This window comes from Perognathus longimembris, chromosome 6 (assembly GCF_023159225.1).
Source record: "Perognathus longimembris pacificus isolate PPM17 chromosome 6, ASM2315922v1, whole genome shotgun sequence".
In the NCBI taxonomy this organism is placed as follows: domain Eukaryota; kingdom Metazoa; phylum Chordata; class Mammalia; order Rodentia; family Heteromyidae; genus Perognathus; species Perognathus longimembris.
In genome coordinates, this window is record NC_063166.1 from 82,639,664 (window position 1) to 82,665,783 (window position 26,120).

A 26,120-nucleotide genomic window follows, 5' to 3' on the forward strand; every position below is an offset into this window, starting at 1 on the left:
GTGCAAATAGGTCTTTAAAGTTAAGTGAAACCATCATTAACCAAAAAAAAATAAAAATAAAAATTAAGCATTCGCGCACACAGCTCAACTAAAAAAAAAAAAAGGAAACCAAAGAGCGACCGTCGAATGTTCTCCTCCTTTGGCGCCTTCCAGGGGCGGCGTGGAAGGCGTGTGCGGGCTTTCCAGCTGTGCGTTAGACCAGACGGACCGCGCAAGTGTTTGGAGGCGGGGAGGGGGGCTCGGGGCTCCCGGGGCCCCCGGCTCCCCGCGCCCGGCCCGGCGGGGGTGCGCGGTGGCGGCGGCGGTGGCGGTGTCCCGGCGTCGCCGCGCCGCCCCTAGAGCGGCCGGCCCTTCTGCGGGTCCTCCTTGCTCTCCAGGGCGGCGATGTGGGGCGCGTGGAGCCGGGTCCCCTCCAGCAGGGGCGGCCCGGGGTAGTGGGCGATGACCTCGCTGTAGGTGGGCGGCGGCCCCCCCAGGCGCCCGCCGCCGTAGCCCGCGGCGCTGACGCCCGAGTGGCTGCTCGGGGCGCGGGGCCCGCCCGGCACGGCGCCGCCCAGCAGGTCGCTGTCGAAGACGGTTCTGTTGGGGGGCGCGCGCACCGACTCGCGGTTGAGCTCCCGCTGCTGCTCGGGGTCCCGCAGCTGCAGCGTGCAGGGGCCCTGGTAGGGCGGCGGCTCCTCCCCGTCCGACAGCGAGATGGTGGGCGGCAGGTCGATCTCGTGCTGCACGTAGGGGTAGGTGGGCTGGAAGCGGTGCAGCCGCTCCCTCCGGGCGAAGGGCGGCACGGCCAGGCGCTCTGCGGCCCGGGGCGCCGGGTAGACCTGCGGCTGCAAGGGGCGGGAGGGGTGAGGAGGGCCGCGGGCGGGCGGGGGGGGGGGGGCTGGGGGGGCACAGACCGGGGCAGGATTGGGCGGGGCGGGGCTCGGGGTGTGGCTTCCGCAGGACGGAGGGGGAGGGGGCGTGGCAGGCTCGGGGGGCGGGGCATCCGCAGAGGACAGGAGTGGGCGGGGTGGGCTGGGGGCGTGGCTTCCGCACAGGAGGTCAGGAGGGGAGTGGGCGGGGTGGGCTGGGGGCGTGGCTTCCGCACAGGAGGTCAGGAGGGGAGTGGCGGGGTGGGGCTCAGAGCTTCCGCACAGGAGGATAGGAGAAGAGTGGACGGGGTGGTCTGGGGTCGTGGCTTCCACACGGAGGTCAGGAGGGGAGTGGGCGGGGTGGGCTGGGTCGTGGCTTCCACACGGAGGTCAGGAGGGGAGTGGGCGGGGTGGGCTGGGGGCGTGGCTTCCACACGGAGGTCAGGAGGGGAGTGGGCGGGGTGGGCTGGGGCGTGGCTTCCGCACAGGAGGGGAGTGGCGGGGTGGGGCTGGGGGCGTGGCTTCCACACGGAGGTCAGGAGGGGCGTGGCGGGGTGGGCTGGGGGCGTGGCTTCCGCACAGGAGGGGAGTGGGCGGAGTGGGGCTGGGGCGTGGCTTCCACACGGAGGTCAGGAGGGGAGTGGGTGGGGTGGGCTGGGGGCGTGGCTTCCGCACAGGAGGTCAGGAGGGGCGTGGGTGGGGTGGTCTGGGGCGTGGCTACCACACGGAGGACAGGAGGGGAGTGGGTGGGGTGGGGCTGGGGGCGTGGCTTCCACACAGGTCAGGAGGGGCGTGGGTGGGGTGGGCTGGGGCGTGGCTTCCGCACAGGAGGTCAGGAGGGGCGTGGGTGGGGTGGCTGGGGTCGTGGCTTCCACACGGAGGTCAGGAGGGGAGTGGGTGGGGTGGGCTGGGGGCGTGGCATCCAGAGGCCAGGAGTGGGCGGGGTGGGGCTGGGGGCGTGGCTTCCACACGAGATCAGGAGGGGCGTGGGCGGGGTGGGCTGGGGGCGTGGCTTCCACACGGAGGTCAGGAGGGGAGTGGGCGGGGTGGGGCTGGGGCGTGGCTTCCACACAGGAGATCAGGAGGGGCGTGGGTGGGGTGGGCTGGGGGCGTGGCTACCACACGGAGGACAGGAGGGGAGTGGGCGGGGTGGGCTGGGGGCGTGCTTCCGCACAGGAGGTCAGGAGGGGCGTGGGTGGGGTGGGCTGGGGTCGTGGCTTCCACACGGAGGTCAGGAGGGGAGTGGGTGGGGTGGGCTGGGGGCGTGGCATCCAGAGGCCAGGAGGTGGGCGGGGTGGGGCTGGGGGCGTGGCTTCCACACAGGAGATCAGGAGGGGCGTGGGTGGGGGTGGGCTGGGGGGCGTCGCTTCCGCACAGGAGGTCAGGAGGGGTGAGGGTGGGGTGGGCTGGGGTCGTGGCTTCCGCACGGAGGTCAGGAGGGGCGTGGGCAGTGAGCTGGGGGGCGTGGCTTCCGCACAGGAGGGGGTGGTGGGGTGGGGCCAGGGGCGTGGCTTCCACACAGGTCAGGAGGGGCGTGGGCGGGGTGGGCTGGGGGCGTGGCTTCCGCACGGAGGTCAGGAGGGGAGTGGGTGGGGTGGGCTGGGGGCGTGGCATCCAGAGGCCAGGAGTGGGCGGGGTGGGGCTGGGGGCGTGGCTTCCACGCAGGAGGGGGTGGCGTGGTGGGGCCGGGGGCGTGGCTTCCGCACGGAGGACAGGAGGGGAGTGGGCGGGGCAGGGCGGGGCTCGGGAGTCGTGCAGGGGTCTCACCTCGGGGATTCCGCCGCCGGACACCGTGCTCTCCGAGGGCCACAGACACCCCTCCTGCAGGCGGAACGGGACACACCGGTCAGCAGGGCGGCGGCTGCTGTGCCTGGCTGGGGACCCTGTGGCCCGGAGGGTCTCTGGGACGGGGCCACGGGCCTCCTCACCCACTGCCCTCAGCTCCCGGGGCGCTCCCATCCTGCCTTTCAAAGTCCACGCCTGACCTGTGGGCAGCCCTTCCCAAGGGACCCCTTCCATGGCAGCGTGTGGGGGCCTCGGGGTGAGCTCATCACGCAGCACAGTGTGGCGTGGCCCTCCCTCCCTCCCTCCCTCCCTCCCTCCCTCCCGGAGCCCCTGCACACTGTGGGTCCTCTGTCTCAGGTCAACACTACTGCCAGCGCGGTCACACCTGGCTCACGGAGTCACCCAACGTCACATGTTGAATATGTAACAGCCACCAGGAGCCCACGTGACCCTCAGGGACTGGACACGTGTTCAGGTGACAGCACGGTTCTGCCCACGGCCATGCAGACCAGTGTCGCCGTGGAAATGGCCCGAAGGCAGAGGAGGTGCCCTGTCCAGCCCTGGGGGCACTGGGCTCTGAAAACGCCCAACAGGACACACTGGCCCCTGGAGGCCATGGCCCCTACCCACCCTGCTGCCCGGCGACTGGCCCTGCATCCTCCCAGCGGCCCCCGAGGGACCCCAACCGCCCTCTCCACCGCGCTCCTTCTCCCGCCCCTCCAGTCCACCCACCGGCCATCTCCCCCAGCCCCCAGCTCTGATCAGCTTCCGCCCCACAAGCCCATCTCCCCAACACCCCAAGCCCCACAAGCCAAGCCTGCCAGGCACAGCGGCATCGGGCGTCCGGGGTGCCCCTGAACCCCTGAAGCCGCTGGGTAGACCTTGGCCCTGGCTGGGCCCGGGAGCTGAGATCTGATGACCTGCTTGGGGACAGAGGACCGGGGTCTCCTCGTCCCAGACCCCGGCATGGCTGCCACCGTGGGAAGACAGCGCAGGTGTGGATGGGAAGGCGAGGCAGAGCCTGTGTCCCAGCCGGTGCCCGAGGCCGGGGCGGGGACACCTCTGCCCAGGTAGACAGTCTGTGCCTCTACTGCCCAACGGGCCCTCCCGACTCCCGCGGTCTCCCACGTGTCACTGGGTCCCGGCAGCTGGGGGTGGGGTGGCAGTGTGGGCGGGGCCGAGGGCTGACTCCGCCCCTCACGGGAGCCTTCCTTACTATCTGGGGAACCCGGAGGCCATCTCAGAGACGCCCCGCCCCTCCGTGTCCTTGTCCCCCGTGCCCCAGGCAGGCTGAGTGGTGGCTCCACACAGCTAGGACCGGGGCCCCCCGCTTTCACTGAGAGGTCACGGCTAGAAGCCACGTCCGGGGCGAGCCTGGGTGGGTCGGCCTCTCCCTTGCTGGGCGATGGACACGGCAAACAGGAGCCGGGCCCGCTCGGCTGGGGGCCAACACCCCCCTCGGCTCGGCTCGGAGACTCTGGGTGGCACTGCTGGCCCCAGGCGTCCCCAGGGACCCAGCCAGCCGTGACCCTGCCTTCCCTGCCCCTGGTGATCACCGCCACCCAGCCTGCCTGGCCGTCAGCGCCGCCAGTGTGTCCCCCCTCCCCACCCCCCGGGAGACCTGGACCCCCCCGCTGCAGACGTCGGCTTCTGCTCCAAACACTCCACAGCAAGACAGAGGCCCCCGAAAGGGCACTGGGCCTCCCGGGCAGAGTGGGCAAGTTCGCAGCCACCGTGGGCTACGGCAGATGAGACGGGAAGGCCCGCTGGTGCTCACATCGAAACACACCTCGGGGGTCACCAGACACCGTGCTCACACCCGCAGTCCTAGCCACGCAAGAGGCTGAGCTCTGTCTGGGGTTCACCGTTCAAGACAGCCCGTGGAGGGCAGTCCAGAGACTCTCATCTGCAACCAACTACCCCCCAACGGGAAGTAGAGCCGGGGCTCAAGCAGTGGAGTGCCAGCCTTGCGTGAAAAAGCTAAAGGAGAGCGCCCAGCCCCGAGTTCAAGCCCCAGGGTTGGCATAAGAACACACACACACGCACGCACATTCCACGTACACAACAGTGGCTCATGCGTGTAATCCTAGCTACTCAAGAGGTGGAGAGCGGGGGATTCCCCCGGTTCTAGGCAAAACGTCAAAGGGACCCCGTGTCAGTCCGTGAACTGGCGAGGGCTGTCCCCAGCTTCAGAGGGCCCCCGGCAGGAGGGGGACGGTGGGCTGGAGGGGCCCTGGGCAGAGGTGAGAGGAGACCCCGTCTGAAACCTAACTGATGCCAAAAGACAGGGTGCATGACTCGATTGGGAGAGTGTGTGCTGAGCAAGTCTGGGCCGGGTTCAAACTCCAGGACCTCTGACGACACCCACAGGGTGGTAGTGACGGCTGCTCTGCACCCCGAGGACGGGTTCCGGGTCCAGGGTATCTGAACCGGCAGCTGCCCGGCCTCCACTCGGGAACGGAGCCATGAGCCTGGACCCCGGGCCGCCTGCGCGCCTGGTCACCCCGCAGGGCTCAGGGGACGCCAGGGGAAACGCCCGCATCCAGAACAGACACTCGGCGGAGGCGGGCCGAGGCCCAGACTCCCGGGACGAGGAGGCGGGCGGCTGGACCCCTCTCCTCCCCTCCCCCGCGGCCACCCGAGTCAGCCCCACCCCCCCACCCCCCCCACCCCCGCCCCACGCGCAGGGTGCTCAGCAGATCTGGCCGGCGAGCAGCTTCCCGACCGCAGGGCCCCGGCTGTTCTGGACCTGCGCTGGGTGGGGGGCCGCCCTGAGGCCTCCTTCTGCACGGCGGGGCTACCGGGGCCTGGCTGGGCCTGGGGAGCCGGGGCCTCCGCAGGGCAGGGAGAACCGTGCGGCTCAGGGTCCGCGGTCACGATGGCGCCCTCGCCGGCAGCCTCGCTCCTGGGCTCGGCCTCGGGGCTGCTCCGCCTCGCCGGGCAGCCTCGCTCCTGGGCTGGGCCGCGGGTCAGGCCCGCCGCCGGCTGGGCCACTCACCGAGGAAAAGCCGTCCTCTCTCCGCCTCTCCTGGCCGTGCCGGCTGACGAAGGAGCGGGCGGACAGCTTGTAGTGGCTCAGCAGGCACGTGATCACTACCACCTTCACCATCATCACCACCACGATCACCAGGATCTGCACGAACTCCAGCTCCGCTGTGGAGACAGGGGCGCGGAGGCTCAGGGGCGGCCTGCAGCTCGGGGGGGACACGCCACCCCGGCCCCAGGACTGCAGCTCGGGGGGGACCCCACCCCCGGCCCCAGGACTGCAGCTCAGGGCCCCCCCACCCCTGGCCCCCAGGACTGCAGCTCGGGGGGACCCCACCCCCGGACCCAGGACTGCAGCTCGGGGGGGGACCCCATCCCCGGCCCCCAGGACTGCAGCTCGGGGGGACCCCACCCCCGGACCCAGGACTGCGGCTCGGGGGGGACCCCACCCCCAGCCCCAGGACTGCAGCTCGTGCCCCTCCAACCCCCGGCCCCCGGACTGCAGCTCGGGGGGACCCCCACCCCGGCGCCCAGGACTGCAGCTCGGGGGACCCCACCCCCGGCGCCCAGGACTGCAGCTCGGGGGGACCCCACCCCTGGACCAGGACTGCAGCTCGGGCGTCCCACACCCCTGGCCCCAGGACTGCAGCTCGGGGGGACCCCACCCCCGGCCCCCAGACTGCGGCTCGGGCGTCCCCCACCCCTGGCCCCAGGACTGCGGCTCAGGGGCCCCCCACCCCTGGCCCCAGGACTGCAGCTCGGGGGGACCCCACCCCCGGCCCCCAGGACTGCGGCTCGGGCGTCCCCCACCCCTGGCCCCAGGACTGCGGCTCGGGGGCCCCCCACCCCTGGCCCCAGGACTGCGGCTCGGGGGCCCCCCACCCCTGGCCCCAGGACTGCAGCTCGGGCGTCCCCCACCCCCGGCCCCAGGACTGCAGCTCGGGGGGACCCCACCCCGGCCCCAGGACTGCAGCTCGGGGGGGACCCCCACCCCCGGCCCCCAGGACTGCAGCTCGGGGGGACCCCACCCCCGGACCCAGGACTGCAGCTCGGGGGGGGACCCCACCCCCGGCCCCAGGACTGCAGCTCAGGGCCCCCACCCCTGGCCCCCAGGACTGCAGCTCGGGGGGGGACCCCACCCCCGGCCCCCAGGACTGCAGCTCGGGGGACCCCACCCCCGGACCCAGGACTGCGGCTCGGGGGGGACCCACCCCCAGCCCCAGGACTGCAGCTTGTGCCCCTCCAACCCCCGGCCCCCAGGACTGCAGCTCGGGGGACCCCACCCCCGGCGCCCAGGACTGCAGCTCGGGGGGACCCCACCCCCGGACCCAGGACTGCAGCTCGGGGGACCCCACCCCGGCGCCCAGGACTGCAGCTCGGGGGGACCCCACCCCTGGACCCAGGACTGCAGCTCGGGCGTCCCCCACCCCTGGCCCCAGGACTGCGGCTCGGGGGCCCCCCACCCCCGGCCCCAGGACTGCAGCTCACAGAACGGGGCCAGGGTGCCCGTCACCTCCTTGAGGGGAGTGGAGGAACCCGTGGGCCAGGGGTGTGGAGGGAAGCCGGAGCCAGGTACAGCAAAACCATGGACATAGGTGCAAGTGTGTGTGTGTGCACAACCAGCGCACACCTCCACACTCTCACACCCAACGCTCCTACAACCCCCAAACGACACCTGCAAACCCAGACCCTCTGACCTCCTAACCCCACGGGGACACACCTTGAAATTCCTGTACCGTAACAGACAACACGCGGCTCCCCCTCCCCCTCAGCAAACAACAACCCTGACCCCCGACACCCACAGACAGCGCCCCCGTGCCATGGCCACAAGCCGCAGCCGACGGCAGGCGTGATGGGGCGCCTCTGGGGGACAGGGCTGGGGAGGGGGTCCCCTCTCCTGCCCAGGCGGGGTGGTTTCTGCTGACTGGCAGCCTGTGCCCAGCAGCTGGTGTCAGCCGGTGCCAGCGGAGGCCCCCGCCTCTGGAAGACGCGGTGGCTTCAGGGGGGCGGCCGAGGGCCGGCGGGGGTCCAGATGGCCCTGCCCGGCATGCGCGGGAACACGCCGAGCAGGTAGCTCAGGGAGGGCGCCTGGAGACGCAGGTTCAAGTCCAGGGCCACCGCCAGCCTCCTGCCGGCATGGGCCTCGGGCCCCCGCCACTGCCGGTGGCCCCCCCCCATGGTCCCAAGGGAACCGCAGAGCCGGGGTGGGGCGAAGGCCAGGCCCGGGACCAGGTCCCGGCGGCCACACCTCCCGCGTCCCCGGGCCGGGCGGGTTCAGGGCCCGGGCAGCCTGGCCCCCTGGGGCAAGGCCCGGGTCTGTCTGCTGGGGCTGGACAAAGCTGCGCATTCAGGGGACACACAGGGCTGGCTTTGTGCACCACCCACGCCCGCCCCAAGGGCCTGCGATCCCCTCCCCTATCCCAGACCCCCCCCCCCGCCCCTTCCCCCCTAGCTGTCTGTCCCCAGGGCTCTGCCCAGGCCAGGAGGAAGGGAAGGAGGGAGAGTGGCCACCACAGGACCTGGTCAGGCCTCAGTCTCCCTCCTCCTGGTGGGGGGGGGGGAGGCTGGAGCCCAAGGAGACCTGAGGACAATGCATGAGCCCTGCAGGCTGGCTGGGGGGCGTGGAACAATCTGGATGCTTGTAGAGAGTGGGAGAGCACAGACATGCCACCAGCACCGCCCCCCCCCCCCCAGGCAAGGGCCCGGGAAGGTCACGCAAGGACAGGGGACCGCGCCCCACAAGACGCCGCCGGGGCCCGGGGCCAGGTGTGTAGGGTTCCAGGAGATGCGAGGTGTCCCAAGGTGGCTCAGGGGCACCGGGGAGCATGGGGCCTCTGCCCCCCCCCTCCCCCCGTGGGTCTAATCCGGATGGGCCTCCTGTGTGGGGGTCAGAGCCCGTCAGCTCCCCCCACAGCCCCGCGTGCCCCTCGTGCCCTGGGCGGCAGGGAGCGCCAGGAGGAGCTGGAGGCTCAGGGATGTCCGGGTCCACTCGTGCCGCGAGGGGGCCTCCCAGGACGGCGCCGGGGGCAGCCGGGCCTCCGCCCAGCCGGCCTGCCTGGCCCCCGGCCCCGGGTCCCGCCCGGGCCTGGAACACACCATGCTTGTGGCATTCATGGGAAGCCTCTGAATACAGCCAGACGCTGACACGCGTGGCGCGGGGGAGGAGTGCTGGGGGGGGGGCGGTGTGCTTCGGGGTGGCACCGGCGTGAATGTGGGTGGTGCAGGCCGGCATCGGTGGCCGCTTTCACGGCCCACTCCTCAGCCCCTGGACCTGGGTTCGAATCCACGCTGGCTCCCTCCCGGTTCAAACGGGAGAGGCTGGCGAGGTGACCCCCCCCCCGCCACGGGAGCCAGAGCTGCGCCTCCTTTCTCAGCCGGGAGCTGGGAGGGTCCACCCAGCCCCCGGGCTGCGATTCTAGACGGCGACCACCCCAGGCCCGGCCCCGGGGGCCCAGCCGGCGCGCTCTGGAACGGTGGCCATCGCGTCGGGGCGGGAGGGGAAGAGGCCCGGCGCTGGGTTCCAGCCGCTCCATTACTGCCCCCTCCCACCCAGGCCCCCGCCTCTGCCTCCCCCTGCTAACAGCCCAGGCGCTGCCCTGCCTCGGGCTAAACGCGCGCGGGAGTCCAAGGGGAAGAACTGCTTTTTCTCCGGAGGCCTGGGGGGCAGGGTGGGCCCATTTGGGGTTCAAATCCACAGACGGATGCCTGCCCTGGGGGGGAGGATCTGGCCACGCAGGTCAGGGCCCCGCGGTGCCCACACAGCAGCCCCGGGGCCCCGCCACGGGCACCCCGGTATTTTCTCACTATTTCCAAGAGAACAAATGAGATTAAAGGGGGAGGAGACGGCGCAGCGCGGTCAGCGGGAGCGGACATCCCGGGCCGGCGTCTGCCCCGCCGGGGGCACCTGCGTCCCGTGGACCCGGGACGTCCAGGAAGGACCTCCTCAGCAGCCACGTGCCTGCTGCCCCGGCCTTCCCACCCTGCCCGGCGGGCGCGGCACCGGCGGCCCCCCAGGGCACCGCCCCTCGGGACCTGGGGCTCCCCGGCCACTGGAGGGGGCTCCAGGCGGCCACACAACACGAGGCTCTGAGGCGTGGGGCCCCTGACACCTCCGCACCGGGACCTGGGCGCCTCCAATCTGCGGAGGGGACCTGTCCCCGCCACGCCCCGACACTTCCCTCTCCTGCACGCGCGGATCCATCCTCAGTTCACCGCTTGTCCATCCGTCCATCCACATCCACCCTCCACCACCCCCGTCCCTCCATCCACCCCACATCATCAACCATCCATGTGCCCAGCCACCCCCGTCCATCTGTCCATCCATCCACCCAGCCATCCCTCCATCCACCCCACATCATCAACCAATGTGCCCAGCCACCCCCCGTCCATCTGTCCATCCACCCCCCTGTCCCTCCATCCACCCCACATCATCAACCAATGTGCCCAGCCACCCCCGTCCATCTGTCCATCCACCCCCTGTCCCTCCATCCACCCCACATCATCAACCAATGTGCCCAGCCACCCCCGTCCATCTGTCCATCCATCCACCCAGCCATCCCTCCATCCACCCCACATCATCAACCAATGTGCCCAGCCACCCCCGTCCATCTGTCCATCCATCCACCCGTCCCTCCATCCACCCCCTACATCATCAACCATCCCTGCGCCCAGCCACCCCGTCCATCTGTCCCATCCATCCACCTGTCCCTCCATCCACCCCACATCATCAACCAATGTGCCCAGCCACCCCCGTCTATCTGTCCATCCATCCACCTGTCCCTCCATCCACCCCCTACATCATCAACCATCCCTGTGCCCAGCCAACCCCCTGTCCATCTGTCCATCCATCCACCCAGCCATCCTCCATCCACCCCACATCATCAATCACCCATGTGCCCAGCCAACCCCCTGTCCATCTGTCCATCCATCCACCTGTCCCCCATCCACCCCACATCATCAACCAATGTGCCCAGCCACCCCCGTCCATCTGTCCATCCATCCACCCTCCCTCCCTGCTAGGCACTAGGCGGTCCTAAGGAACCCCCCCCCCCCCCCGCACACAGCACGACCCCCCTCATGACCCGCCCCGCCCTGCTGGGCTTGGCTGTCCTCTCCAGGCTCTCGTTATCTTGGGGTGGCTGGCAAACAGCCCCTTTCCACGTCTGCTGCCAGAGCCCGGGGGGCAGCTGGAGGCCCGGGGAGCCCCGCGAAAGGCGGGGTGCAGTGGTTTCCAGGAGTTTCAGGGCTGGGCTTGCGGGGTTCCGGAGGTAAGGCAAGCACCGCCCTGCGGCGTGGTTGCTCTGGTACCTCGTGTGCGCATGGTCAGAAGAGCCCCCCCCCCGGGCTGGGGGAGCTGCCTGCTTCTCCTCCCTCAGCCCCCCCCCCCGGGCTGGGGGAGCTGCCTGCTTCTCCTCCCTCAGCCCCCCCCCCCCGGGCTGGGGGAGCTGCCTGCTTCTCCTCCCTCAGCCCCCCCCCCCCGGGCGTGGGAGGAAGGTGGCCGCGTGGGCAGCTGCGCTGGCAGCCTCGGGGAGCTCTGAGCGCCCACAGGGCGGCGGCACGGGGCGCCAGGGTCAGCGGGGCAGAGGCCTGGGGAGCCATCGGGGGGCCTCGGGGTGAAACGCCCCTTCGGTGACAGCCACGAGGCAGGGCGCTTCGTCTTCCGGCCGTTATCCACGTGGGAAGAACCAGCGAGATCTTCCGGTTGTCACCGACACGGAGCGTGGCTGGAGGCGCTCTCTCGGGGGGTACCGGTCCGCGTGCGGTTTAGAGGCAAGATGGAGGGAATTCGGGGCGCAAGGGAGAAGAAGGGGAGGCGCCGCCGCCCGGGGCCCCACGCGGCTAACGGAGGGAGGGGGGCAGGGAGGGGCGGTGGGGGGGGGCGGACGACACGGGGGTCACTTCTCAGCCCTGTGACTTCGGCCAGCGGGAGGAGGGGGACAGGATCCAACGGACAAGCTCACGGGAGCGTGTGCGCGTGCGCGCGCGTGTGCGTGTCTGCGTACACACACGGCCGCCCGCGGGCGTTCACAGGCGCGTGCGCGTGCGCGTGCTTGTCTGCGTGCACACGCACGGCCGCCCGCGGGTCTGGGCGGCGAGCGAGCCGAGCACCTCGATGGCGCGGCCGCTCCCTCCGTGGGCCGCGTCCACGGTTCAGGACTCGTCACCAGCCGGGCACCGGCGGCGGGTGTCCGTCGTCCCGGTCGCTCGGGACCGTGAGCGCTGAGGATCACGGTTCGAGGCCAGCCCCGGCGGCGTGTCTGTGAGCTTCCGTCTCCCATTCACTGCAAAGAGCCGGGCGCGGAGCCGTGGCTCAAGACGTCAGGGCCGGCCCGTCGGGCCCGAGTTCGAGCCTCACTACCGGCACTAAACCCACGCGTGCACAACATGGTCAGGCGTACGGTGTGCGGGGCTCACAGGCGCACCGCCCCCCCCGGGACTCGGTGCCCGGTGCCCCCCGCGGCCCCCCCGGCCGGTGCTCTCCAGGGCTGAACTTCGGGAGCCCGGTGCCACCAGCGGCGGCTTCAGCGCGGAAGGAAGGGGCGGCACGGCGCGCGGGGCTGAAGCCCCTTGGGCAAATGGCGCGGGTCGGGGAGGCGCCGGTGGGGTCGGCAGGCGGGGGCAGCCGCCCCCCAGCTTCTTCTGGGGGGGGAGTGTGGGGGTGGACGGCGGCCTCACCACCCGGCCCCCAGGAACATTCTGGAATCACTGCAGTCCAGCAATGGGAGCCCAGATCCGGGCTCTCAGTGGCCCGGCGTGTGACACAAGAACGCTATTTCCTTCCCCGTGCCTCAGTTTCCCCATCTGGAAAGGCAGAGCCCACGGGGAGCTGCTGGGATGGCGGCGACGATCGGCCGGGGTCTGCGTGTGTTTTTATTCTCTTTTGTCGGTCACGGGGCTTGAACTCGGGGCCTGGGTGCTGGCCCTGGGCTCTTCTGCCCAAGCTAGCACTCTATCACTTTGGGTGATTAATCAGAGAGGAGAGTCTCAGGGGGGCTTTATCTGCCCGGGCTGGCTTTGAACCACGATCCTCAGATCTCAGTCTCCCGAGAAGCCGGGACTCCAGGCGTGAGCCTCGGGCCCCAGGCAGGTGAACGGCAAGGGCTGAGGGGCAGCAAAGCCAGCTGCCCCCCCACCCCACCCATGGGCACTCAGGCCGCCCTGGACCCCGCCCAGACGGCCTCCCTCCCGCCCTGGCCCCGGCCTGGCCCTGGCAGCCACTCCCTTCCTGGCTTCCTCTGCCCCGCCCGGGCGGTGGTTAGCTCTGTAAATACCGCCAGACACCGCCGGGACAGCTCTACGCCTGGCCTCAGGGTGGGCATCCCCCACCCACCCCACCCCACCCCACCCACCCCACCCCACCCCACCCCACCCCACCCCAGCTCTGCCCCCTGCCGGTGCAGCCACGCCCCCACCCAGCTCCGCCCCCTGCCGGTGCAGCCACGCCCCCAGCTCCGCCCCCTGCCGGTGCAGCCACGCCCCACCCCGGCTCCGCCCCCTGCCGGTGAAGCCACGCCCCCACCCCAGCTCCTCCCCTTGCCAGTGCAGCCACGCCCCCACCCCAGCTCCTCCCCCTGCCGGTGCAGCCACGCCCCCACCCAGCTCCTCCCCTTGCCGGTGCAGCCACGCCCCCGCCCCAGCTCCTCCCTTGCCGGTGCAGCCACGCCCCCACCGCAGCTCCTCCCCTGCCGGTGCAGCCACGCCCCCGCCCCAGCTCCTCCCCTTGCCGGTGCAGCCACGCCCCCACCGCAGCTCCTCCCTTGCCGGTGCAGCCACGCCCCCGCCCCAGCTCCTCCCCTTGCCGGTGCAGCCACGCCCCCACCGCAGCTCCTCCCCTTGCCAGTGCAGCCACGCCCCCACCCCAGCTCCTCCCCTTGCCAGTGCAGCCACGCCCCCACCCCAGCTCCTCCCTTGCCAGTGCAGCCACGCCCCCGCCCCAGCTCCTCCCCTTGCCGGTGCAGCCACGCCCCCACCGCAGCTCCTCCCCTTGCCGGTGCAGCCACGCCCCCACCGCAGCTCCTCCCCTTGCCGGTGCAGCCACGCCCCCACCCCAGCTCCTCCCCTTGCGGTGCAGCCCCGCCCCCACCGCAGCTCCTCCCCTTGCCGGTGCAGCCACGCCCCCACCCAGCTCCTCCCCTTGCCGGTGCAGCCCCGCCCCCGCCCCAACTCCGCCCCTTGCCGGTGCAGCCCCGCCCCCACCTCGGCTCCTCCCCTTGCCGGTGCAGCCCCGCCCCGCCCCAGCTCCGCCCCTTGCCGGTGCAGCCAGCGAGGGAGTCCGTGAGACGTGGCAGATCTTCCTAACGACGCCAGTGCTGGCGACAGGATGCCTGCCACTCACACGCCACCCTGCGCACCGGATTCCCTGGGCCACGCAACGCCAGTGCCACGGAACACTGGTGCACACAATGCCGGTGCCACGCAATGCCGGCGCCACGCACCACCTATCCTTTGGCAGGTGAAAGGTGCCGGTGAAGCCACCTGTGGTGCCTTCATGCCCTGGAGTACTACGCAGCAATGAAAAGGAACACTCAAGCTGGATGAATTCTCAGGGAATTCCAGAGGGAAAAGCAGTTGGGGAAGCTGCCTCCCACCTGACTCCATTTATATAACATTCCTTTTTTTTTTTTTTTGCCAGTCCCGGGGCTTGAACTCAGGGCCTGGGCACTGCGTCTGAGCCTCTCTGTGCTCAAGGCTAGGAGTCTACCACTTGAGCCACAGCGCCACTTCCGGCCTTTTCTGCTTAGGCGAGGAATCGAATCCAGGGCGTCCTGCATGCCAGGCAAGCACTCTACCACATTCCCAGCCCCTATAGAACATTCTTGAAATGACGGAGCTCTAGAGTGGATCGGTGGCTGACGGGCCACAGGAGGGCGGGACGAGGCATCTCCGCGATGGAGCTGTCGTGTCTTCACAGGTGGCCACGCGGGTCTACACGGGGTAACGCTGCGCGAATCCAACACACGCGCGCTCAGTGAGCGTGTGCCAAACCAGAAGGCCACGGGGGAGGCCACGCACCGCCCTGCGGCCACGGGGGAGGCCACGCACCGCCCTGCGGCCACGGGGGAGGCCACGCACCGTCCTGCGGCCACGGGGGAGGCCACGCACCGTCCTGCGGCCACGGGGAGGCCACGCACCGTCCTGCCGCCACGGGGAGGCCACGCACCGCCCTGCGGCCACGGGGGAGGCCACGCACCGTCCTGCGGCCATGGGGGAGGCCACGCACCGCCCTGCCGCCACGGGGGAGGCCACGCACCGCCCTGCGGCCACCGGGAAGGGCCACGCACCGCCCTGCCGCCACGGGGGAGGCCACGCACCACCCTGCCGCCACGGGGGAGGCCACGCACCGCCCTGCGGCCACGGGGAGGCCACGCACCGCCCTGCGGCCACGGGGGAGGCCACGCACCGCCCTGCCGCCACGGGGAGGCCACGCACCGCCCTGCGGCCACGGGGAGGGCCACGCACCGCCCTGCGGCCACGGGGAGGGCCACGCACCGCCCTGCGGCCACGGGGGAGGCCACGCACCGCCCTGCCGCCACGGGGAGGGCCACGCACCGCCCTGCGGCCACGGGGGAGGCCACGCACCGCCCTGCTGTGCCAGCAGCCCTCCCCCGCTCCCCGCCCCTCCCCCAGCCCTCCCCCGCCCCCCCGCCCCTCCCCCTGCCCTCCCCCGCCCCCGCCCCTCCCCCGCCCTCCCCCCCTCCCGCACAGGTCTGGCTCCCAGGTCTGCAGATGACCTTCGGAAGGCGTCACTGGAAATTTAGACGAGAGAGCTGCAGTGACCCCCCTCCCGCCCCCTCCCCGTGTGTGGGGAGGGAGGGCCTCCAGCCTCTTCCCTGAGGCCCCCAAGGCCTGGGGGGAGGACAGATGAGCCTCGGGCAGCGCCCCCCCCCCCGGGAGAGCCCGGCCACGTGGCTCTCGCAGGCGCAGTGAGGAGCCAGGGCGCCCCGCCAGCCCCACGCGGCCCGGGGACCGCCACTGCCCCCCCACCCCAGTATTACAGGGGCGTCTGGACGCTGCCAGTGGACCCCCCACCCCCCGGCCCAAACCGGGCCCTCTGAGCTGGACGCCGGGGCGGCGCAGGCTGCACAGCGCCGGCTCCCAGGGCCAGCCCGCCCGCGGGGGCGGAAGGCAGATCCTCCCGCCCCGTCCACCGGACGGTCTCTCCTTCGCCGCACTGGCCTGGCGGACATGGCGCAGTTCTTAAAACACGATGCCACCCGCCCCCCCCATCCCCCCAACAATCCTCGGTGGCTTTCCTGGGCAAACCAGAGACTCCTGGGCTTTGCGGTCAGCCGGTCCTCACTCTCCAGAGGAAGGTTCTGGAACCTGCAGCTCCTCCCGGAGGCGACCACCACCCCCTGCTCCCTGGGAGCGTCCCCCCGGGCTAGCGGCCCCCCAGTTCTCCGAGGCCCCTGCCCCGAGCTGGGGAGCGCATGGGGCGTCTGCGACCCTGCGGCCTGCTCCCCGTGGCGGGGCAGACACCCCAACTCCGGACGCCCAGAGTGCACAGCAGGGCTCCAACCACCCGCCAACAGGGAGGCACCGGTCAGTCCTCCCCCCCCCCCCCGCACCAGGCGGGGACCGGTGACAAACTTCCTTGGCGGTCAGTGCAGCTCGGGCTCCCCGTGAGGAAGCCCCTGGCACCTCATTTGAGGGGTCCCCCTCCACTCCCGACCCCCAGCAAGCCACTCTGGGCCAGCGGTGGGAGGGCGAGAGCCAAGCGCCTCCACCCAGCCCGGCATCAATGCCCCGCAGCCTCCCGGGAGGTGGGGTGCCGGCTCCTTGTCTGGGTGTCTCCCCCAAGTTCAGCCTCCGCCTCCTCCGTCGACACCCCGCAACCGGAGAGACCGAGGCCCCGCAGTCACCCCGGCTGGGCTCCCAGCTCTCCGCAAAGCCCCTGCGGCCGCCTCCCCCCCCACCCGAGAGTCTGGGTCCCCCCCCCCAACAGAACCCCACTCCTCCAGGAGGGAGGGAGCTCCGCGGAGGCGCTATAAATACCTCCGCGGAAGCCGGGCGGCGTTCTGCATGAGCGGCCGCCGAGGGGAGGGGAGGGAGGGGAGGGGAGGAGAGGAGGGAGGGAGGGGAGGGGAGGGAGGGAGGGGAGGGCGGGGAGGGCGCACGCCAGATTTGTTTTGAATTATGAAAATAGATGTTGTCTCCCGCCACATCTGTTTTCCCTGACAAATGAGCAGCCGCTCGCCTCCTGAACCAGGCAGCACCCCAGGACCACCGCCGCCCCGCCAACTCGGCGGGGGAGGGGGAGGGGGGAAGGGGGGGAGGGGGAGGAAGAGGAAGAGTCCACGCCTCTCCCTCAAGTCACAGGCTCAGTGGAAATGGGGTCCCTGACCCCCAATGCACAGGAGGCCCCGCGTCGTCACGGAAAGTGTGGGGACAGCGGGGTGGGCGCACAGGCAGACGCCCCTCCAGACGAGCTTCGAGGCCGCTCGGGGCCCGTGCGGCGCTGCCCCCCCCCCCCCCCGTCTCGAGGGCCACGCTGGCCGGGTGCCCGGCTCCCTCTCACTGTGCCCCCCCCCCCCCGCTATTCCAGAACGAACCGAGCTGCACCCACAGACGGCCAGTGTGGACCCCAGAGCACAGGCTGTGGGTGAGCACACACACGTACACACACACACACACAGACCACACGCATATACACCACACACACCATATACACCACACATATACACCACACACACCATATACACCATATACACCATATACACCACACACACCATATACACCACACACACACCACACACACCACATACACCATATACACCATACACACCACACACACTACACACACACTACACACCACACACACACCACACACACCACACACCACACACACCACACACACCACACACATATACACCACACCACACACCACACACTACACACACACCATGCACACCACACACCACACACACATACCACACACACCACACACACCACACCACACACACCACACACACCACACACACCACACACACACCACACACACCACACACACACCACACACACACCACACACACACCACACACACCACACACCACACACACACCACACACACCACACACATGCACACACACCACACACCACACACCACACACACCACACACACCACACACACACATACCACACACACCACACACACCACACACACCACACACATATACACCACACCACACACACACACCACACACACACCACGCACACCACACACACCATATACACCATATACACCATACACACCACACACACACTACACACACACTACACACCACACACACCATATACACCACACACACACCACACACATGCGCACACACTACACACACACCACACACACCACACACACCATATACACCACACACACCACACACATGTGCACACACACCACACACACCACACACACCACACACACTACACACCACACACATGCGCACATACAACACACACCACACACACCCACACACCACACCACACACACCATACACACACCACACACACCACACATACCATATACACCACACACACCACACACCACACACACCACACACACCATTACATCACAAACATGCACACACACCACACGCACCACACACCACACAGACCACACACCACACACACCACACACACCATATACACCACACACACACCACACACATGCGCACACACACCACACACACCACACACCATATACACCACACACAGCGCACACATGCGCACACACACCACACACATCACACACCACACACCACACACACCATATACACCACACACACCACACACACCACACACACCATATACACCACACACACACCACACACATGCGCACACACACCACACACATATACACACCACACACATACACACCACACACCACACACACCACACACACATACAGACCGCACACGCCACACACAGCACACACACACGGCAGTATTCCGAGGGGAGGATGTGTGGGAGGGAGCCCCCGCCTTAGGAGGGAGTCCTCGTGTCCCTGGCAGTCGCTCTCCTTTTCTTGCGGATGGTGGTGCCACATTAGCCCGTCAGGAGGGGCCTTGTGAACACCGAGACCCGGCCGGGGCACAGAGCCTTCCTTTGTGGGGGGGGGAAGAGGGCCGCCAGGGCCTGTGGCCTCCCCACTTAGCGGGACAGCGGGAAAAGCCATTTCCCCCCGGAACGCACATCTGCGGGACGTCTAGACAGTCAGGAAGACACGGGAAAGGGGGGGGGCCCTCGCGGCCTCAGTCAGGAAGACACGGGAAAGGGGGGGCCCTCGCGCCTCAGTCAGGAAGACACAGGAAAGGGGGGGGCCCTCGCGGCCTCCCCGCACAGCCAGAGCCCCAGAAAAGGATCTAAAAATAAAACAACATAGAAACAAAGCCCAAGAAAGCGGCCGGGGGGTCCGGAGGAGGCCGGGGGGTCGGGAGGAGGCCGGGGGTCGGGAGGAGGCCGGGGGGTCCGGAGGAGGCCGGGGGGTCGGGAGGAGGCCGGGGGTCCGGAGGAGGCCGGGGGGTCGGGAGGAGGCCGGGGGGTCGGGAGGAGGGCCGGGGGTCGGGAGGAGGCCGGGGGGTCCGAGGAGGCCGGGGGGTCCGGAGGAGGCCGGGGGGGGTCGGGAGGAGGCCGGGGGGGCCGGGAGGAGGCCGGGGGGTCGGGAGGAGGCCGGGGGTCGGGAGGAGGCCGGGGGTCCGGAGGAGGCCAGGGGGTCGGGAGGAGGCCGGGGGGTCGGGAGGAGGCCGGGGGGTCGGAGGAGGCCGGGGGTCGGGAGGAGGCCGGGGGGTCCGGAGGAGGCCGGGGGGTCGGGAGGAGGCCGGGGGTCCGGAGGAGGCCGGGGGGGTCGGGAGGAGGCCGGGGGGTCCGGAGGAGGCCGGGGGGGTCGGGAGGAGGCCGGGGGGTCGGGAGGAGGCCGGGGGGTCGGGAGGAGGCCGGGGGTCGGGAGGAGGCCGGGGGGTCCGGAGGAGGCCGGGGGGTCCGGAGGAGGCCGGGGGGGTCGGGAGGAGGCCGGGGGGGGGTCGGGAGGAGGCCGGGGGTCGGGAGGAGGCCGGGGGGTCGGGAGGAGGCCGGGGGTCGGGAGGAGGCCGGGGGTCCGGAGGAGGCCGGGGGGTCCGGAGGAGGCCAGGGGGGTCGGGAGGAGGCCGGGGGGGTCGGGAGGAGGCCGGGGGGGTCGGGAGGAGGCCGGGGGTCGGGAGGAGGCCGGGGGGTCGGGAGGAGGCCGGGGGGTCGGGAGGAGGCCGGGGGGGTCCGGAGGAGGCCAGGGGTGTCTGGCGCAGTGCGGGCCTGTGAGCCCGGGACCTCAAATCCCCCTTGGTGAGGCGGTGGCTGAATGCAGCCCCCCCAGGTCTCTCCCTTCGCGAATATTCCACGGGCGTGCTGTCTAGACACACAACAAAGGCTTCCCGCGGCGCGGAGACGCGCTGACAGAGTGGCCATTTGAAGAAGCAGGGCGGCTTCCCCAGCGAAAACCATGTGTCAGGTGCCTCGAGCGAAGACGCCAAGTTATCGGTCTGCTTTGGGGTCTGCGGGGAGCGGGGGTGGGGAGAAATGAGGAAATAAGAAAACGGGGTCCCCTAGGGCTGGGCCTCTGGGCGGCCTGTCCCGGCTCTGGGCGGAAGCTGCTCGGAGGGTTTCTAGTGTTGGGGTGGCAGCTCTGCCTTAGAGGTGGAGAATGTGGCCCCAGAGGGTCGATCTGGGGTGAGCAGGAGCGATGGCTGGTCCCCCTCCTTGGGGTGAGGGGCCACTCGGTGAAGAGCAAGGACAGCAGGGAGGGTTGAGTCACCTCACCTCTGTGGGTTGCGGGACGGGGCCCGGGGTGAGAATGTCACCACCTCTTTCCAGAAAGCGCTGGAAAGGGGGGTGGCTGCCCGCGTGTGTCCTTGAGGGCAAAGGGGGGGGTGGTCCCAGGCCTCATCCTGGGCCCCAGGGCGGCCCCCTTTGTCCCCTCCCGCCACAGGCCCCTGCTCAACTGGCCACCAGGCCACTAGGCCGGGACGCCCCATGGGGGGGGGGGTCTCTAAGGTTTTTTTCCTTCTTGGGCTTCCCAGCTTCGAGAGCAAATCGTGCCACCCCCCAGCACCCCACATCACGGCCAGCGCTGGGCCCAGGGCCCCCCGAGGGCCGCCCTGCTCCCCTTGCTTCCTTCCCCCTCCGCTTCCTCCTCCCCAAACCAAAGCCCAGACGGAGGCCGATCGGGGCCCGGACCCGCTACGCTCCGCCCCTGAGGCCCACGGATGGTCATCCGTTGAGCCTCAGTTTCCCCAAACAGCAAAGCGGGGTCCCTACCACCCGCTGTTGCCCGGGCTTGGCTTTCACAGGATGCCGCCTCCGGTCCTCCAGACCCAGTGCATGGGCTCTGAAAGGCGTGGCGGAGGCGGAGGACGACCATCAGGCCCGGGGACGCATAAGGGCCCAGCAGAGCAACTTCCTTCTTCCCCAGGGGTTCTCCCGGGCCAGGACAGCCAGGAGACGTCCGGTGACAGGACACGAGGTCCAGAGAAGTCAGCAGAGCGCATGCCCCATGCCCGAGGGTCTGTGACCTGCCCAGGGTAACTTGCTGGGGTGAGAAAAAACCTAGCCATCTCCAGGACCTGCGAATGTTTCCCCATCATTTATTGCCAGTCCCTTGTGTGACTGCCACAGCAGACATTACTAATCAACCACCGCACCTTTCTTGAAGAGCACAGCCCCAGCACCCCGAGTCCCCCGGTGCCACACCCCCCCCCCCAGGTCCCTGTGTGTCTCCAGGGCCACCCTTGACCCAGCCGGGCTGCTCTGACAGGAAGGGAGTCAGCAAGGCTCCAGCAAGGCAGGGAGTATGGATGTCCTTAGGTTAACTGGCACTTGCTCTCCTGGAAAAGCCACGGTGACCCCTCACGGACAGGACCGCGGAGGCCCGGGAGCCACCGCCAGCCTGGTGGGCAACCAGGGCTCCTCGCCGGAGGCCATGTTTCTCCTCGGCCACACACTGGACCTGCAGGTCAGCAGTGGCCGTGACACGGCGGCTTTAGGTTCCCATCTCTTCGGGGACTTTGCTGGCCCTCCTGGGCATCTCCATATGGGCAGCACCCAGACACGGGCAGCACCCAGACACGGGCAGCACCCAGACACGGGCAGCACCCAGACACGGGCAGCACCCAGACACGGGCAGCACCCAGACACGGGCAGCACCCAGACACGGGCAGCACCCAGACACGGGCAGCACCCAGACAGGGCAGCACCCAGACAGACACGGGCAGCACCCAGACAGACACGGGCAGCACCCAGACAGACACGGGCAGCACCCAGACAGACACGGGCAGCACCCAGACACGGGCAGCACCCAGACACGGGCAGCACCCAGACACGGGCAGCACCCAGACACGGGCAGCACCCAGACACGGGCCGCACCCAGACACGGGCAGCACCCAGACAGGGGCAGCACCCAGACACGGGCAGCACCCAGACAGGGGCAGCACCCAGACACGGGCAGCACCCAGACACGGGCCGCACCCAGACACGGGCAGCACCCAGACACGGGCCGCACCCAGACACGGGCAGCACCCAGACACGGGCAGCACCCAGACACGGGCAGCACCCAGACAGGGGCAGCACCCAGACAGACACGGGCAGCACCCAGACAGACACGGGCAGCACCCAGACAGACACGGGCAGCACCCAGACACGGGCCGCACCCAGACACGGGCCGCACCCAGACACGGGCCGCACCCAGACACGGGCCGCACCCAGACACGGGCCGCACCCAGACACGGGCCGCACCCAGGCGGCTGAAGGCCTGGGCAGAGCAGCTCCTGTGGCTGAGGCCTGGCCACCGACGGCCCCAGGGCCTCGGGCTCCCCCGGCAGCCTGCCGCAGACTCCTTGGCACGCGCTGTGGGTGTACTGGGTGGAGTCGGCGGGGCGGCTCGGGGCACAGGCCACGGGGCGTCTGCTGGAGTCGGGGTGCTTGTGCAGGAGAGCAGCCTCCATCCCCGGACGCTGTGCACAGGCAGAGGGCGCCGGGCTGCGGCGGGGACCTCCAATCCCCTACCCCACCCTTCGTCTACACCCAAGGCCCGCTTTCTGGGGCCCCTCCCCATCCCTGACCTCCTAGAACAAAACCAAGCAAGGACGGCTCGAGCCTCGGTCTGAACACAAGCAGGGCACTGCGTGGCCAGCACAGCGTCTGGGTCTGCTGGGCGGCCAGGGCAGTGGGCGCACCAGGCGTGGGGAGACTGGGGGGCTCCGGCCAGGCGTGGGGAGACTGGGGGGCTCCGGCCAGGCGTGGGGAGACTGGGGGGCTCCGGCCAGGCGTGGGGAGACTGGGGGGCTCCGGCCAGGCGTGGGGAGATTGGGGGGCTCCTGCCAGGCGTGGGGAGATTGCGGGGCTCTGGCAGGACAGTGGGCGCGCTAGGCGTGGGGAGATTGGGGGGCTCCAGCAGGACAGTGGACGCACCAGGCGTGGGGAGACTGGGGGGCTCCAGCCAAGACCACTGCTGGGCCCTGCACACACACAGCCCCGTTCTGTGGGCAGAGACCCCGCTGGAAGCCAGCATGGGTACTGAGAGCTGGGTCGCTCTCCCGCTGGAGCACACCCCCGCCCCCGAGCCTTCAGAACAGTGCCGGCACCCCGGGGCACCCACAAACACGAGCTCCTCCCGCCACAGGCCTAGCGGCTCCCTGTGCAGCCGAGGCCAAGTGACCCAGAGACTCCGTGGTTTCTCTGTCTGGCTCTCAGATCAACTGGGAGCCGTGTCCCCGACCAGCGGCGGGGCCTCCCCCCCCGAACCCCACGCTCTCTCCGGCTCTGACCTCTGACCACATCCCCGATCCCCGGGGGGTCAGGTTTACTTATTTCAAGTTTAAATGAAGCTTCCACCCTGGAGTCCAACAAATCCAATGGGCGCGGAGGTGGCCCCCACGGGGGACGGGCGCGGAGGGGGCCCCCACGGGGGACGGGCGCGGAGGGGGCCCCCACAGGGGATGGGCGCGGAGGGGGCCCCCACTGTGGCCCCCACGGGCGACCATTCTGCAGACTGGGCCTAGAGGAAGAAAGGTCGCAGATCTGGGGTCGCGGATCGGGAGCCGGGAGCCAGGCCGGCCGAGACCAGGAGCCCCTCACCCTCGGGGCTGTGTCTTGGAATTCTTGTCTAAACTTCTATGGCTTTCGAGAATCAGAAGGGCCAGGCTGCTTTTCACCGTGCGACAGAAAAGGAAGCGACGCCCACCCACCAGCTCTGGCGTCGGGTCCGCGCGCGGGGGTCCGGGGCTTCCGTGACCCTCTGCAGGTCAGAGGTGGCATCCGGGGCACTGGCCAGGCCTGATGCGCGGTGGAGGGCCCGGGGCCCGGGAGGCCTGGCGTCGGCCCCCGCCGGGTAGAACGCCAGAACCACGCCCGACCCCGCCCGAGGCTGCTCTCGCGGGAAGTCTGTGCCGGCCAGCACGGCTCTGTGGCTGGCTGAACCCGGGCGTGGCCCTTGGGGAGCCGCAGGGCGGGGCAGGCCGGCACCGTGGCTGGGATCCCGCCGTGCGGACTCTGCCCAGAGATGGCACCTACCGACGGGACCCCACCCCACCCCACGCTGCTCCCTTCCGGCGGGGCGGACCCCCAAATACGATCCGTGACTGCAGTTCCTGATGCAGGGGGGAGGCCGGGGTCCGGGCAAGAGCGAGGGGCCCGGGCTGGCTCCACCGGATGCCACAGACCCGCTGGGCACACCCAGCGGCCTCCCGGCCCCTCCCCGCCTCCCACGGGGGGATGAGTCCTTCCCATGGCTCAGCGCTTCTACAGCACCCACTGGGTGGCATGCAACACAGTAGGTGCTCAGGAGATGTGTGCAACCACCCAGAAACAGTGGGACTGTTAAGACCCCCCCCCCCAAGCACCCGGGGCCCCTGAGTTAGTGCGGGAAGAGGGGCACCCCTCCCCCCACTACTCAGCTGGGGTCCCCTTCCCCCTCCCCGCCCGCCCCTCACGGGCGGGACCCCAGCCGGGCTTGGGAGGAGCAGGGCGGATTCCACCCGAGGGCTGGAGCTGGCGCCGGAGCCCAGCTTGGCCTCAGGACAGGGTCCGGAGAGCTGGCTGGTACCCCTCACCCTGCTCGGCCAGCACCTGCTCCTACGCCCCACAACTCTTCCTCCCTCCCCAGGGGCGAGGGGCTTCTCCCCAGAGGTGATCTCTACCTGCTGTGGGAAGCCAGCCAGGTCGGAGCGCGGGCACGGCGGGGCCCCCCAACTCCCGCCCTTACCTGCCCGAGGACCCGTGGAGGGCCAGGCAGGGCCCCCCGCCTTGGGCTCGGCCCCACATCACCAAAACCACGGCCTGAGCTCCGAGGCCACCCGGCCATGTGGTCCTAGACAGAGCATCTCCCGGGAGGGAGCGGAAAGCTGCAGTCTCCCCGAGACACCTCCCCGTCTTTGAGAAGAACTCGTATTCGTCTGCAGGGACCCATCGTAGCTCCAGAAGCCGGCACGCTCTCCCAGCCGGAGTCAGGGCCCCCCGGCCTCCCCCTCCCTTCTCACAGCCAGCGTTGGGGCTCCGTGGCTGCCTTTCCGCCAGCACCAGCGCATCTCCGCCTCTCAGGGGAGACTGGACTCGGGGCCTCGTACTTGCTAGGCAAGCGCTTGGCCACTTGAGCCACGTCCCCAGGCCCACTTCGTAGGCTCTCGCGTTCTGCCGGAGCAACGCTCTCCCTTGGCTGAGGGACGGGCGTCTGGCGCCATGCCCAGGCATCGGGGAAGATGGCGTCTTGGGAACTCTGATGGCCGAGCTGGCCTTGAACCACGATCCTCAGTTTAGGATAAGGAAACAGGCTCGGGGAGGGGGCACCCCACGAACCCACTCCTCGGTGGTGGGGGAGGGACGCCAGGCCATCTAAGCCAGCACCTCCTCCTTCTGGGCCCCACCAAGGCTTCACCCTCCCCCCCCCCGGCCGTGACCCCAGCTGGCCTGACGGAAGATACCCACAAGCTGCCAGCCCCAGGGCATTGCCAGTTCGGTTCCAGGCATGGATCTGTGGGGGCTGGAGGCAGGAAGGGGGAGGGGGGCAGAGTCCCCAAGCTCACACTCTCCGGTGCCTGGGGCTCCTGGGCCCACTTCTGGTCGGTTCCAGTTCCGCCGTCCTCCGGAGGGGCCGCACCTGTAGCCAGGGAGGCAGGCGTGGAGGGCGGCCGGGGCAGACGGGGCGGGTCTCCCTTGCTAGCTCAGTGCCCCCTGGAGGGCGGCCTGTGGGAGGCCCGGGCAGCCTCCCGCCTCCTGTCCAAGCTGGAGAGAAGGGGCAGCGGCGGGCAGGCCCGTGGGCACTGCCAGGGCCCAAGCTGGCGGAGGTGGGCCGATAGACGGGGGCCGGGACCGCCCTTCGGCGGAGCACGCAGCCCACGCCTGGCAAGGTCGGTGGGCCCGAGAGCCAGATCGCGGCCAGGCTCTGCCCCCCCCCCCCCAGACACAGCCTGTCTGCGACTCAGGGACAGGGACAACCATTGTTCAGGCTCTCACAACCAAAGGCGGTCAGCTGCCGGTCCC

General features: G+C 70.0%; 1 protein-coding gene and 1 long non-coding RNA gene across 3 annotated transcripts in view; both read right to left on the reverse strand.

The window, feature by feature from the left end:
- Positions 1–278: 278 nt before the first annotated feature.
- Pmepa1 (prostate transmembrane protein, androgen induced 1) overlaps positions 279–26,120 on the reverse strand; it is a 38,245-nt gene continuing 12,403 nt past the window's right edge. For both annotated transcript variants that reach the window (XM_048349657.1, XM_048349658.1), the window contains exons 2-4: positions 5,635–5,789; positions 2,619–2,672; positions 279–827 (exon numbers count right to left, since the gene is read on the reverse strand). In XM_048349657.1, coding sequence (XP_048205614.1) covers positions 336–827; positions 2,619–2,672; positions 5,635–5,789 — 701 coding nt within the window. In that variant the 3' untranslated portion in view covers positions 279–335. The remainder of the gene's footprint in view (positions 828–2,618; positions 2,673–5,634; positions 5,790–26,120) is intronic.
- LOC125353916 lies at positions 7,554–23,760 on the reverse strand. The gene is made up of 3 exons (XR_007211375.1): positions 23,624–23,760; positions 14,414–14,424; positions 7,554–7,566 (listed from the first exon to the last, which is right to left on the reverse strand). It is a non-coding gene; the product is annotated as an uncharacterized LOC125353916 (long non-coding RNA).